This window comes from Pan paniscus, chromosome 20 (assembly GCF_029289425.2).
Source record: "Pan paniscus chromosome 20, NHGRI_mPanPan1-v2.0_pri, whole genome shotgun sequence".
NCBI lineage: Eukaryota > Metazoa > Chordata > Mammalia > Primates > Hominidae > Pan > Pan paniscus.
Genome location: NC_073269.2, coordinates 18,982,655 through 18,996,246, shown reverse-complemented (window position 1 = coordinate 18,996,246; position 13,592 = coordinate 18,982,655). Strand labels below are relative to the sequence as shown.

Below are 13,592 nucleotides of genomic sequence, written 5' to 3'. Positions count from 1 at the left end.
TAAAACAAAGGCTCCCACCAAATTTAGAATAAAAATACGAATTCTCTACCTTGCCCCAGCAGGCCCTGCCCACTTCTCAGGTCATATCTTCTCACACTGTCACCTTGTGTCACTTCATTTCAGCTTCGTACTTCCCTTAACCCCTCCCCCAACTGCATTCCCACCTCAGGGTCTTTGCACTGCTGTTTTCTCTGCTTGAAATGACAGTCACATGGCTGGTTCCTCTATTCAGGTCTCACCTCAAATGTCACTTCTTCAGGGAAGTGGTCTCTGATAACCCAGCCTACAAGAGCACTCCTTCTTTAGCCCCATTCCAGGTATTCTCAATAACTCACCCCCAATTGCAGTTGCCACCAATTGCTTTTATTTTTATTTTATTTTTTTTTTTTTTTTTTTTTTTTTTGACAAAAAGTCTCACTCTGCCAACCAGGCTGGAGTTCAGTGGCGCGATCTTGGCTTACTGCAATCTCTGCCTCCAGGATTCAAGCAATTCTTCTGCCACAGCCTCCCGAGTAGCTGGAATTACTTGTGCGCACCACCGCGGCTGGCTTATTTTTCTATTTTTAGTGGAGACGGGGTTTCACCACGTTGGCCAGGCTGGTCTTGAACTCCTGACCTCATGATCCACCCACCTCGGCCTCCCGATGTTCTGGGATTACAGGCATGAGCCACCGCGCCCAGCCTTCTTCTTCTTTTTTTGAGAGGGAGTCTCGCTTTGTCACCCAGGCTAGAGTGCAGTGGCACGATCTCGGCTCACTGCAAGCTCTGCCTCCCGGGTTCATGCCATTCTCCTGCCTCAGCCTCCCATGTAGCTGGGACTACAGGTGCCCGCCACCACGCCTGGATAATTTCTTTTTTTTTTTTGTATTTTTTAGTAGAGACAGGGTTTCACCATGTTAGCCAGGATGGTCTCGATCTCCTGACCTCATGATCTGCCTGCCTCGGCCTCCCAAAGTGCTGGGATTACAGGCGTGAGCCACCGTGCCTGGCCCCAGCCTTCTTTTTATTATTTTTTTTTTGAGAAGGAGTCTTGCTCTGTTGCCCAGGCTGGAGTGCTGTAGCACCATCTCGGCTCACTGCAACCTCTGCCTCTCAGGTTCAAGCAATTCTCCTGTCTCAGCCTCCTGAGTAGCTGGGATTACAGGTGCATGGCCGGCTAATTTTTTGTATTTTTAGTAGAGTCGGGGGTTTCGCCATGTTGGCTAGGCTGGTCTCGAACTCCTGACCTAAGGTGATTTGCCTGCTCGGGCTTCCAAAGTGCTGGGATTACAGGCATGAGCCACCAGACCCGGCACCAATTGCTTTTATATTTCTTTCTATTTGTGTGTTATCTGTCTCTCTCCCCATACGAGAAAGTGAGCTGCATAATAGCATTTTCTGTTTGTCTAGTTCATCTCTATACCCAATGCCCCCATGCCTAGAATAATGCCTTATTATTATTATTATTTGAGATAGGGTCTTGCTCTGTCACCTAGGCTGGAGTGCAGTGGCGTGATTACAACTCACTGCAGCCTCAACCTCCTGGGCTTAAGCAATCCTCCTGCCTCCGCCTCCCGAGTAGTTGGAATTACAGGCATGAGCCACCATGCCTGGCTCCAACATCTAAATATTTAACAGTTATAAAATCAATCTACAAACAATTAAATAGGCTGGACGTGGTGGCTCACGTCTGTAATCCCAGCACTTTGGGGGGTGGATCACTTGAGGTCAGGAGTTCAAGACCAGCTTGGCCATATGGTGAAACCCGCCTCTACTAAAAACACAAAAATTAGCCAGGCATGGTGGCGCATGCCTGTAATCCCAGCTACTCAGGAGTCTGAAGCAGGAGAATCACTTGAACCTGGGGGGCAGAGGTTGCAGTGAGCCAAGATCGCACCACTGCACTCCAGTCCAGCCTGGGTGACACAGTGAGACTGTCTCAAATAAATAAATAAATAATAAATAGAATATTTTATTTCCTCCAAAAGGTGGAAATAACTCAAATGTCTATCAATGGATAAATGGATCAGCAAAATATAGTATACTCATATGATGAAATATTATTCAGCCATAAAAAAGGAATTAAGGGGGCTGGGCACGGTGGCTCATGCCTGTAATCCCAGCACTTTGGGAGGCCGAGGCGGGTGGATCACGAGGTCAGGAGATTGAGACCATCCTGGCTAACGCAGTGAAACCCCGTCTCTACTAAAAATACAAAAATTAGCCAGGTGTGTTGGCGGGCGCCTGTAGTCCCAGCTACTTGGGAGGCTGAGGCAGGAGAATGGTGTGAACCCGGGAGGCGGAGCTTGCAGTGAGCCTAGATTGCACCACTGCACTCCAGCCTGGGCAACAGAGCAAGACTCCGTCTCAAAAAAAAAAAAAAAAAAGAATTAAGGAACGATAAATACACGCTACATGGATGAAATTTTAAAACGTGATGCTGAGTGAAAGAAGCCAAACACAAAAGACCACATAGTGTGTGAGTCTTTTGTTTGTTTGTTTGTTTGTTTGTTGAGACCGAGTTTCGCTCTTGTTGCCCAGGCTGGAGTTCAATGGCGTGATCTTGGCTCATCGCAACCTCCGCCTCCCGGGTTCAAGTGATTCTCCTGCCTCAGCCTCCCAAGTAGCTGAGATTACAGGTATGCACCACCATGCCTGGCTAATTTTGTATTTTTAGTAGAGATAGGGTTTCTCCATGTTGGTCAGGCTGGTCTTGAACTCCTGACCTCAGGTAATCCGCCCACCTCAGCCTCCCAAAATGCTGGGATTACAGGCATGAGCCACCGCGCCCGGCCTGTGAGTCCATTTTTATTGAACTATCCAGAATAGTCCGGGCACGGTGGCTGACACCTGTAATCCCAGCAGTTTGGGAGGCCAAGGAGGATGGATCACCTGAGGTCAGGAGTTCAAGACCAGCCTGGCCAACATGGTGAAACCCTGTCTCTACAAGAATACAAAAATTAGCTGGGCGTGATGGTGGGTGCCTGTAATCCCAGCTACTTGGGAGGCTGAGGCAGGAAAATTGCTTGAACCCAGCAGGTGGAGGTTGCAGTGAGCCAAGATTGTGCCCATCGCACTCTAGCCTGGGCGATAGAGTGAGGCTCCGTCTAAAAAAACAAACAAACAAAAAAGAAAAACAAAAAAGTCCAGAATAGGCAAATCCATAGAGATGGACACAGATTGGTGGTTGCCAGGGACGGGAGGCAGGGGAATGAGTAGTGACCGCTTCCTTTTGGGTTGATGAAAATATTCTGAACCAGACAGTGGTGAGGATTGCATAATATTGTGAACATACTAAATGCCACTAATGGTAAATTTTGTTATGTGTATTTTACCACGATCAAAAAGTAATTTTTATTTTTCAGACGGAGTCTTACTCCGTCACCCAGGCTGGAGTGCAGTGGCATGATCTCAGCTCCCTGCAATCTCCGCCTCCTGGGTACAAGCAATTCTCCTGCCTCAACCTCCCGAGTAGCTAGGACTACAGGTGTGCCACCACACCTGGCTAATTTGTATCTTTAGCAGAGGCAGGCTTTCACCATGTTGGCCAGGCTGGTCTCAAACTCCTGACCTCGTGATCCGCCCACCTCGGCCTCCCAAAGTGCTGGGATTACAGGCGTGAGCCACCGTGCCTGGCTCAAAAAGTAATTTTTTTTTTTTAGACAGAGTTTTGCTCTTGTTGCCCAGGCTGGAGTGCAATGGTGCGATCTTGGCTAACTGCAACCTCTGCCACCTGGGTTCAAGTGATTCTTCTGCCTCAGCCTCCCAAGTAGCTGAGGTTACAGGCATGCACCACCATGCCCGGCTAAGTTTTTTTTTGTATTTAGCAGAGACGGGGTTTCACCATGTTGGTCAGACCAGTCTCGAACTCCGCCCTCAGGTGATCCACCCACCTGGGCCTCCCAAAGTGCTAGGATTACACATATGCACCACTGTGCCTGTTCTTAAAAAATAATTTTAAAAAATGTTATCTGCCAGGTGTGGTGGCTCATGCCTGTAATCCCAGCACTTTGAGAAGCTGAGGAGGGAGGATTGTTTGAGCCCCGGAGTCTGAAACTGCAGTGAGCTATGATCGCACTACTACATTTTATCCTGGGCAACAGAGTGAGACCCCCATCTCTAAAAAAATAAAACAGTCTCCAGCCTGTGTGCTATGCAATGGTGCTCTCCTGTGGGTGAGTCTTGGCAGGCAGTCAGACTCAAGATGATTGGGGTGCCAAGTAGAAATGCCATTCTCTGGTGGCAGGGGGAGTCACCGACTCAGTACTCTCACCCCCACGCTTGACCACGCGTGTGTGAAAGTGTGTTTTCCGGGAGGCAGCTGAGTGCAACAAAGAGGCCAGAGGCTGGTGAATAATTTATCAGGACAGCTGATAGTACCTCACCAGAACTGCCCTCCAGCCCCCAGCCCCCCTCTCTGGTGTGCCTCCCGCCGCCCTGGCCCAAACCCGCTGGACCAGCTCTCCCGGTGCCTGCCCGCAGCGCCCCCCCACTCCAGGCAGCCAAGTCACAGCCTCCGGGGCACCTTCAGGCAAGCGGGTGGTGGGTCCAGAACTCGGAGACCAGAAAGTGAACTTCTGGGCAGAGATGGCCCTGCAGAGCCAGGTGTGGTCTCTGGCCACACCCATGTAAGTGTCTGGGGGGTCAGGGGGGCTGGTGGGCAGGGCCTTGGGAGGGGCTCATGGGGGATGCTGGCCTTGTCTGGGAGCCGAGAGCTCCAGTGGTCTCTCCTAAGGGGACCCGGGGAGTGGAGGGGGTGGCCAGCCAACCCCATAGGCTCATCAGTGTCACCCTTCCTTAAAGAGTCATGGGGTGGGAGAGAGATATAGGCTCCCCCTGCCCCTTCCTCTTCGGGGATTTTCCGCTGCCAGGGCTGAGAACCCAAAGTCCAGCCAGGGGGTGGGGCTATTGCTGTGGTGCAGGGAGTGGGGAAGGTCAGGGTCACTGGGTTCCACGTTTTGCCTCTAGAGTCACCCCCTCAGTGTCCAAGGTGGGAGAAAAGGCTTGAGATCCAACAGAAGTTAAAAGCTCCCAGCCTGAGAAAGACAATGGCAACATTGCAAGGTTGACCTTCTTCATGAAATGGCCACCAACTCTTGCGGGTGGCCAGAAGCCCAGGCCGCCTACGTTGTTCTTCCAGAGTTAGTTAGAGATAAGCAAGATGGAATGGGGTGTGTGAAGTCTTTTCATAGCTGAGGGGTGAGAGTTTTTTAAGGTTAAAAGGGTAGAGGGGGCTTCAGAGGTTTGGAAAGAGTTTTGGAAAAGGGGCTTCCCCCCACACTAGGGACCCCAATTCGGTTCCTCACCCTTCTAGGTCCTCCATTGCATTATTCACCAACTACAAACCTGGTTGCTTAGCAATGGGAACCCGATCCCCCCCAGCAAGGAAGAGGCAGGGAGATTACATCTTGGGGGTGGTACAGGAGACCACGGGACTTCAGCCCTCCCCCAGGGGCAAACCTATAAGCACAGAATCTGGGCTTCCTTTGGGATATCTTGCAAAGCATGACTTCGTGGCCGGGCACGGTGGCTCACGCCTGTAATCCCAGCACTTTGGGAGGCCGAGGCGGGCAGATCACTTGAGGTCAGGAGTTCGAGACCAGCCTGGCCAGTATGGTGAAACCCCATCTGTACTAAAAATACAAAAATTAGCCAGGCTTGGTGGTGCATGCCTGTAATCTCAGCTACTCAGGAGGCTGAGGCAGGAGAATCACTTGAACCCAGGAAGCGGGGGTTGCAGTGAGCTGAGATTGAGCCATTGCACTCCAGCCTGGGTGACAGAGCGAGACTCCGACTCAAAAAAAAAAAGAGCATGACTTCAATTCCTTGCCCCAAACAGCATTCAGGGTCTCCAGGCTGCTCTCTTAGCTACCTTGATGGGGATTCCTAGACCTGCACCCCCGCCCCCCTCGCCAGCTGTGTTCTCAGTATTTTGGATCTGATAGCTTCAAGTTCTGATCTTGGCTCCATGACCTTGGACACTGCTGCCACTTCTCAGAACCTCAGTTTTCCCATCCATAAAATGGACACATTCATATAGCTTACCTCCTGGAGTCGTTGGGAGGATTCAGTGAATTACATTGCACCTGGCACGTGTTACGGGCTAGCTAATGGTTGGCTGATTTTGTTCTTAGCTGGAATGTCAACTCAGCAAAGAGTTGACTCCACTGTGTCATGATAGAGGCAGGGAGGGGGAGGAAGAGGTGGCTGTGGGAGCCTAGCGGAAACCCCGTAGGGCACTTAGAACACTATATGCTATATATAGTATATATATATCATATATATAGCACTATAAGTGCTAATAGCCTTCACGTTGTGGCCACAGAAGATCTGGAAGGTCCTAGCTGGAGTTCAGGCAATGAGGCTTACCCAGGAGGGTGACTGTTCAAATTAATAAATGTTTGAGGGCTTGATCAGCGCCCGTCCATGCCGGTGGAGATGACAGGCAGAGAGACATCGCTTTCTAGATACTGGCCTGTGACACGTGGTCAACATAGCAACATAGTCAGGGGTGCCCAATGCATGTCTGTGTTGATAAGGTTGGTGTGACACTGACTGTCCCTAATCATCTTGCAGTATGACAGTCACCCTCCAGCTTCCACGGGAGCCTAAGTGGGTCCAGAGGCCACTCTGGAGGCTGAGAAGTAGAGATATTTTGAGGAAGACAATGACAGGGGAATCTCGAGTTAAACCTTAAATGGCAAGTCCCCCTCCTCCCAGCTCAGAGTCCAGTCCTAGGCAGAGTGACCCAGTGATCCTTGTCCCCAGGGAGGGGGGTTAGCAGGTGGAGGAGGCAGCTCTGGGGTTACCATGGCAACAGTGGGAGGGCCACTGACTCGCTTGCCCCCCCCAGCGCTTGAGAAATTCTGGGTAGGAGCTGAGGTCCAGAGAGGGTGTGGGACTGGGAAGAGAAAGAGGCACATAGCCTGTTAGGGGCCTGGTGGCATTTGAGAGTTTCTGCAGGTCGGACTGGAGATGGTTATTATAATTAATCATACATATTATTCATCATGGAATTATATAAATTATGATTATTCATAAACAATGGGACTATTTTTGTAGCACTGTACCCTAAGCTTTTCCCTGCATGAATAGCTCCTTGCAAGCGTCCTCTGAGATCGGAGGTGGCAAGGACAGGGTGGTCAAGCTATTCCTGCCCATCTTACAGATGAGGAAACTGAGGCTGAGAGAGACAAAGCCAGATTTAGGGAGGGCTTTAGCCTCACCAGTCGTGGTCACTGCTCAGTTCCCCTCCCAAGACCCTCGCCCCCCGCCCAGACTCTTCCCAGGTGCAAAGGGGAAACAGAGGCAAAGTGCTGGGCTCGGGGCAATTTCCATACTGCTCAGGGATCTTGGCCAAGAGGGGGGCGTTCAAGATGGGAGCCCCTCGAAGCCCCTGCCCTCTCCCAACAGGCCCATGGCGGAGAGCTCCCTCTACCGGCAGCGGCTAGAAGTCATCGCTGTAAGTGACGCCCTCCCCGCGCCCTGGGCACCCCCAAACTTTCCACCATGCTCCCTTCTCGTCTCTCCGTCATCTCTGCGGAGAGCGCCCTCAGCTCCAGCCCCGCCCAGGGCTCCCCACACCAATTCTCCAGCCCCCTCTGCCCCCCAGTTCCTGTCTGGTCACTACCACCCTCAGAATGGGGAGCTGTGGCCCCCACACTTCCAGAGCCTGCATCGTCTATGCCTCATTCCTGAACCCCAGCCTCCCAAAAACCCCATGCCTGAGCCGCATCTCTCGGACCGCCTTTTATCAGATCGCTATCTCTCAAATCTCCCTACCTCGGAGCCCCCATCCTGACAGTCCTTCCTTGGGAACTTTCATCCCTGACTTCCTCGTCTCTCTGGACTCCCCCATCTCTGGGTCTCTACCACTCTGATCCTATCTCTGTCCTGCATCCTTCCCTCCTCCATCTCCCTGAACCCCAACTTTCCGCACCCACTTACATACCCCATCTATCCATACCTCCACCTCTGTACCCCATATTTCTGACCCCTATCTCTGTATCCCATCTCCCTGATCCCCACCTCTACACCTCAGTATCTCTGGACCCCGTGGCTGCACTCCCATCTCACTACTCACTAGCATCCTCCTTTTGATCCCCATCTCTGCACCCCATCTCTCCGGACCCCCATGGCTGCACCCCCATTTTGGATCCCCATCTCACTAGCACCCTCCTTTTTATTCCCCATCTATGGAACCCCATCTCCCTGCACCCCATCTCTCTATACCCCACTTCTGTACCCTATCTCTCCGCACTCAACTTCTATACCCCACCTATCTGCACCCCACTTCTGTACCCCATCTCACTGTACCCCACTTCTGTACCCCATCTCTCTGCACCCCCACCTCTGCACCCCATCTCTCTAGATTCCATGTCTACACTCCATTACTCTGGGCTCCCATGGCTGCATCCCCATTTCGGAACCCCATCTCACTAGCACCCTCCCCTCCTTTTTTCTTTTTTTGAGACGGAGTCTCGCTCTGTCGCCCAGGCTGGAGTGCAGTGGCGCGATCTCCGCTCACTGCAACCTCCGCCTCCCGGGTTCAAGAGATTCTCCCGCCTCAGCCTCCCCGGTAGCTGGGATTACAGGCGCCTGCCAACACGCCCAGCTAATTTTTGTATTTTTAGTAGAGCCGGGTTTTCCCCATGTTGGCCAGGGTAGGCTAGAACTCCTGACCTCAAGCGATCTGTCCGCCTCGGTCTCCCAAAGTCCTGGGATTACAGGCGTGAGCCACCGCGTCCGGCCGCACCCTCCCTTTGATCCCCGTTTCTCTTAACCTCGTATCTCGGAGCTCCCCAGCTCTGCCCCTCCCCCTGATAGCTGTCCCAAGGCCCCACCCCCTACACCCCCCATCCACAGACCCCCATTGGGCGCGGGCGAGGCCTCCGCAGCATCCCGGGCGCGGCCGGCCCCGCCCCCGCCCCGCCCCCCCCACTCCGCCAGCCGCTGAGTCAGCGCCTCCGCAGCCCCCTCCCCGCCCTGGGTGCAGACCCGCGCTGGGCCACCCCCGCCGGGCTCGCTGCCTCGGGAGCCCCGGGAGCTCCGGGGAGCCCCGCGGAGGAGGGAGGGGAAAGGGAGGGAAGAGGAGGTGGTGGAGGCCGCGCCCGGCCGGCGGGCAGCTCCGGGTCCTCTGTGCGCAGGAGAAGCGGCGGCTGCAGGAGGAGATCCGCGCCGCGCGCCGGGAGCTGGAGGAGGAGAAACTCCGCGTGGAGCGTCTCAAGGTTGGGGGCGGGCGGGGGCGCCTGCCTAGCCTGGGGAATGAAGTGGGGGGTGTCTGTGCAAGTCGGTTTGGGGGACGATAGGAGCCTCTGTCCGATTTTGGGGGGGGAGCGGGCAGTTGGGGGCGTTGGTTCCAGCTTGGCCGGGGCGGGGTATGTCTTTCCCAGCCTGGGAGGGACGAAGTGGGGTGGTCATGGGGACATTTGTTCCATTTGGGGAAAAGTCTGGGACAGTGATGCTGTTTGTCCCAATTTGGGGGAGATGGAGAGGAGCCGAAGTCTAGCTTTGGGGTAGGGAGGGGACAGTAGGGAGGGACATTGATTTCACTTTGGAAGTGCCCGTTTCATTTTGGAAGGGTTTGGAACAAGGGATGTCTGCCCACTTGCAGCGTTGGGGGGCACTGTGGCCATGTATCCCAGCCTGATGTATGTCGCATCTAACTGGTTGTGAGGTGGTGATAAGATACCTGCCCAGCCTGCAGAGGTCGGGAGGGGACTTTACATGGACCAGGGTAGTCTGTATGCCCAGCCCCAACTCCCTTCCCCTGCCCAGAGGAAGTCTCTCCGGGAACGTTGGCTAATGGATGGGGCAGCTGCAGTGCCAGAGCCATCCGAAGACCCCACCTCGAAGGACCCCCAGTCACCCGAGGGCCAGGCTCAGGCCCGAATCCGGAACCTGGAAGACAGTTTGTTCACGTGAGTGGAGACCTGCTAGCTCTGCCCGAACCCTGCCCCAGCTGGGTGAGATCGAGACCCTGGGCACATTCCAAGGAGGTGGTAGCTTGAGCCTAGGAGCCCAAGGAGCCTGGGGGCCCAGCTCCTAGCAGCCCTCTCTCTTCTTCAGACTCCAGTCCCAGCTGCAACTGTTGCAAAGTGCTTCCACAGGTGCCCAGCACAAGCCCTCAGGCAGGCCCAGCTGGCGCAGACAGGTGAGGGGGGAATCAGGGGAGTGGGATGGGAGGGCATGGCCAGCAGGCCTCAAAGCAGGACATGGAATCAGGAATGCAGCTTTCTCCAAGGGCAGCCTGGCCACTAGGTCTGCATTCAGATCCGCTTCCCGCTTTTACTTTGCTCTGTGGTCTTGGCAAGTCAATTTCCTTTCCCAAGCCTTAGTTTTCCCATCTCTAAAATGGGAATAACAACAGTATAGGCCAGGCATGGTGGCTCACGCCTGTAATCCCAGAACTTTGGGAGGCCGAGGTGGGCGGATCACTTAAGGTTAGGAATTGGAGACCAGCCTGGCCAACATGGTGAAACCCCATCTCTACTAAAAATAAAAAAATTAGCTCAGTATGGTGGTGTGTCCCTGTAGTCCCAGCTACTGGGGAGGTTGAGGCAGGAGAATCACTTGAACCCTGGAGACAGAGGTTGCAGTGAGCTGAGATCACACCACTGCACTCCAGCCTGGGCAACAGAGTGAGACTCTGTCTCAAACAAAAATTAGCTGGGCATGCTGGCAGGTGCCTGTAGTCCCAGCTACTAGGGAGGCTGAGACAGGGAAATCGCTTGAAACCAGGAGGCGAACGTTGCAGTGAGCCGAGATTACGCCACTGCACTCCAGCCTGGGCGACACAGCAAGACTCCATCTCAAAAAAAATTAATTTGTATTTATGTTGATTGGAATGTAAGTGCCAAAAACAAAAGGCTTAAGTGTCCCTTGTGCATGGTAACCAGTAACTGACAAAGTAGGCCCCTAATACAGATTGGCTATGGGAATGCAGTATTGTTTAAGCACCTACTGTGTGCAAGGCCCTGGAACATAGGGCAATAAGATAGATGAGGAAGGCAGAGGTACAATGTGGAGTTTGATCCTGAAGGTAATAGAGAGCCACTGAGGGTATTTGGGGGTGGTGGGGTGGGAGCCTAGCACGCAGGGAGGCTGGAGGTGGGGATGAGGGCCAGCCTGACCTTGTCTCCACCATCTCTGCAGGGTCACCGTCCTCTCTCCCAGTCCATTGTCGAGGCAGGTTCTGTAGGTAAGTGTGGGAGCCCCTAGGTCTGGGGGTCAGGTCACCCCAGAGCCTGGGTGTGAGAGGGTGACTCAAGGGGAGTGTGGATGGCAGTCCTTTTGTTCCATCTTAACCCTGTCTTGCCTTTTGTCCTCTCCCCTCCACCTCTGACTCCCCCAGGCCAGACTGATCTGAACAAGAGAGCCTCCCTGCCGGCTGGACTAGTGGGCACGCCTCCAGAGTCCCCCTCTGAGCCCAGGGAGGATGTCTTGGGGTTTCTGCCAGGCCCGAGACAGGTCCCCGGGGCAGCAGGAGACTCCTCAGAAGCCAATGGCCCATGCCCCAGCCCCATCCCCACTCCAGAGCAGGGGCTAAGTCAGAGGGCAGTGCCATCCGAAGGGCGGGTGGGTGAGGCCAAAGGAGGGGGCGTGGTGAGTGTGGTGTGGGAAGGGCTGAGGGCCACAGAGGACTGTGCCACAGGGGCCACGGGCCCCGAGCTGGAGGCTAAGGTGGAGGAAGTGGTGCTGGAAGCCATCGGAGACAGGAAGGGAGCTGGTAGCCTGGAGCTCCCGGCCTGGGTGAAGGAGGACAGGGGCATCGTGGAGGTGGTCTGGGAGGGGGTGGGTGGCAGCGATGCAGAGGCCATGGGGGAGATAGGCAGGGTCCCTGAGGTCGTGCAGACTAGCTCGCCTAGTCTCCAGGAGAGATTAGAGGCAGCAGCTTCCATAGAAGGGGAAGATGTGCCCCAGGGCAGCCCTGAGGGTGATGGGCAGGGAGGCTCTGGAGGAGAGGAGGGATCCTTCATTTGGGTGGAGAGAGTGACCCTCAGTGAAGAGTGGGAGGAGCTGCTGGTGGAGGGGTTGGAAGGGCCCGAGGTGGCAGGGAGGGAGAGAGGAGATGAAAGCCCGCTGGGGGCCGAGGGGGCCAAGACGGGAGGAGGCGAGGAGACCTGGGAGGCAGAGAAGAGAAAAGCGGAAGAATCCATGGGAATAGGAAGTGAGGAAAAGCCAGGGACAGGGAGGGATGAAGCGGAGATGTCACCAGTGGTAGAGAGGAAAGGAGGAGAGAAGAAGTTGGAGCTGGAGAGCAGAGGAAGTGCAGAAAAGCTGGGAACAGAGAGGGAAGGAGGTGAGGAACCACTGGGCATAGAGAGAAAAGTTGAGGGACATTTGAGGGCAGAGAAGGAAGGAGATGAGGAAAAGCGAGGGGCAGAGGAGGAGGAGGTAGAAGAACCATTGGGAGTAGAGAAGAAAGGAGGTGAGGAAGAGCCAGAGGCAACCAAAGAACCACTGGAGGCAGAGAGAAAGAGAGGGGAGGAGACACTGGAGGCAGAGAGAAAGGGAGGGGAGGAGACACTGGAGGCAGAGAGAAAGGGAGGGGAGGAGACACTGGAGGCAGACAGAAGGGGAGGGGAGGAGACACTGGAGACAGAGAGAAAGGGAGGGGAGGAGACACTGGAGGCAGAGAGAAAGGGAGGGGAGGAGACACTGGAGGCAGAGAGAAAGGGAGGGGAGGAGACACTGGAGGCAGAGAGAAAGGGAGGGGAGGAGACACTGGAGGCAGAGAGAAAGGGAGGGGAGGAGACACTGGAGGCAGACAGAAGGGGAGGGGAGGAGACACTGGAGGCAGAGAAAAGGGGAGGTGAGGAATCATTGGAGACAGAGAAGACCCAAGGGACGGAGGGAGATCTGAATCTAGAACAAGGATCCAGGGAAGGAAGTGAATCCCAGGCAGAGGAGATGAATGAGGCAGGGCCTCCCCTTGAGGCTAACACGGAGACAAGGCCAGAGAAGGAAGGACCCCAGCCCCAGGAGAAGCCAGTAGGAGCCCTGGAGGAGGAAGGAGTGAAGCCCCAAACCGCTGCTGAGGGCCAAGGCCCCTTGGGGGATGCCACACCCCTTCTGGCAGAGACCCCAGCCCCAGAGCAGCCCGCCGAATGCCAGCCACTGCTTCAGGGGGAGGGGCCCAGCGCCAACCCCAGTGCCCACCCTGTGCCCACCTATGCGCCTGCCCGGCAGCCTGAGCCATCTGCCCCCACCGAGGGTGAAGAGGCAAGTGGCCCTAAGCAAAAGACGTGCCAGTGTTGTGCGGTCATGTGAACCCATGCCCCTCCACCCCATGTCCAGCTCCTCTCACAGCTACCTCGGCCTCTTGGCACCCAGAAGAGGGTCCCAGGCACAGACAGGGCACCACAGGACTGGCCATGGCACCTGGGAGCCAGCTAGCCTGCATGTCCACCTACACCTGGGCTTCCAGACCCCTTGCCCACTGCCTGTAACCCTGGCCTCCTTCTGCGATGAAGCCTTTATACTTGAAAATAAAATGTGAAAGCACTCAAGACGGCTTGAATGTGTGTGTAGTCAGCACAGAATCACAGCGTCATCTCCTGGTGGGAAATTTGAGGCTTAACCCTGCTACAGTCAGATTATGAATCAGTGAG

At 54.7% G+C, this 13,592-nt stretch overlaps 1 protein-coding gene across 1 annotated transcript; it reads left to right on the top strand.

The window, feature by feature from the left end:
• The first annotated feature begins 8,916 nt into the window (after positions 1-8,916).
• Positions 8,917-13,490, top strand: PALM3 (paralemmin 3). Its single transcript, XM_055103911.2, has 5 exons — positions 8,917-9,206; positions 9,757-9,899; positions 10,048-10,132; positions 11,134-11,179; positions 11,333-13,490. Exons 2-5 carry the CDS (start codon positions 9,784-9,786, stop codon positions 13,249-13,251), a joined length of 2,166 nt encoding a protein of 721 aa, XP_054959886.2. The 5' UTR covers positions 8,917-9,206; positions 9,757-9,783; the 3' UTR covers positions 13,252-13,490.
• Positions 13,491-13,592: the final 102 nt, after the last annotated feature.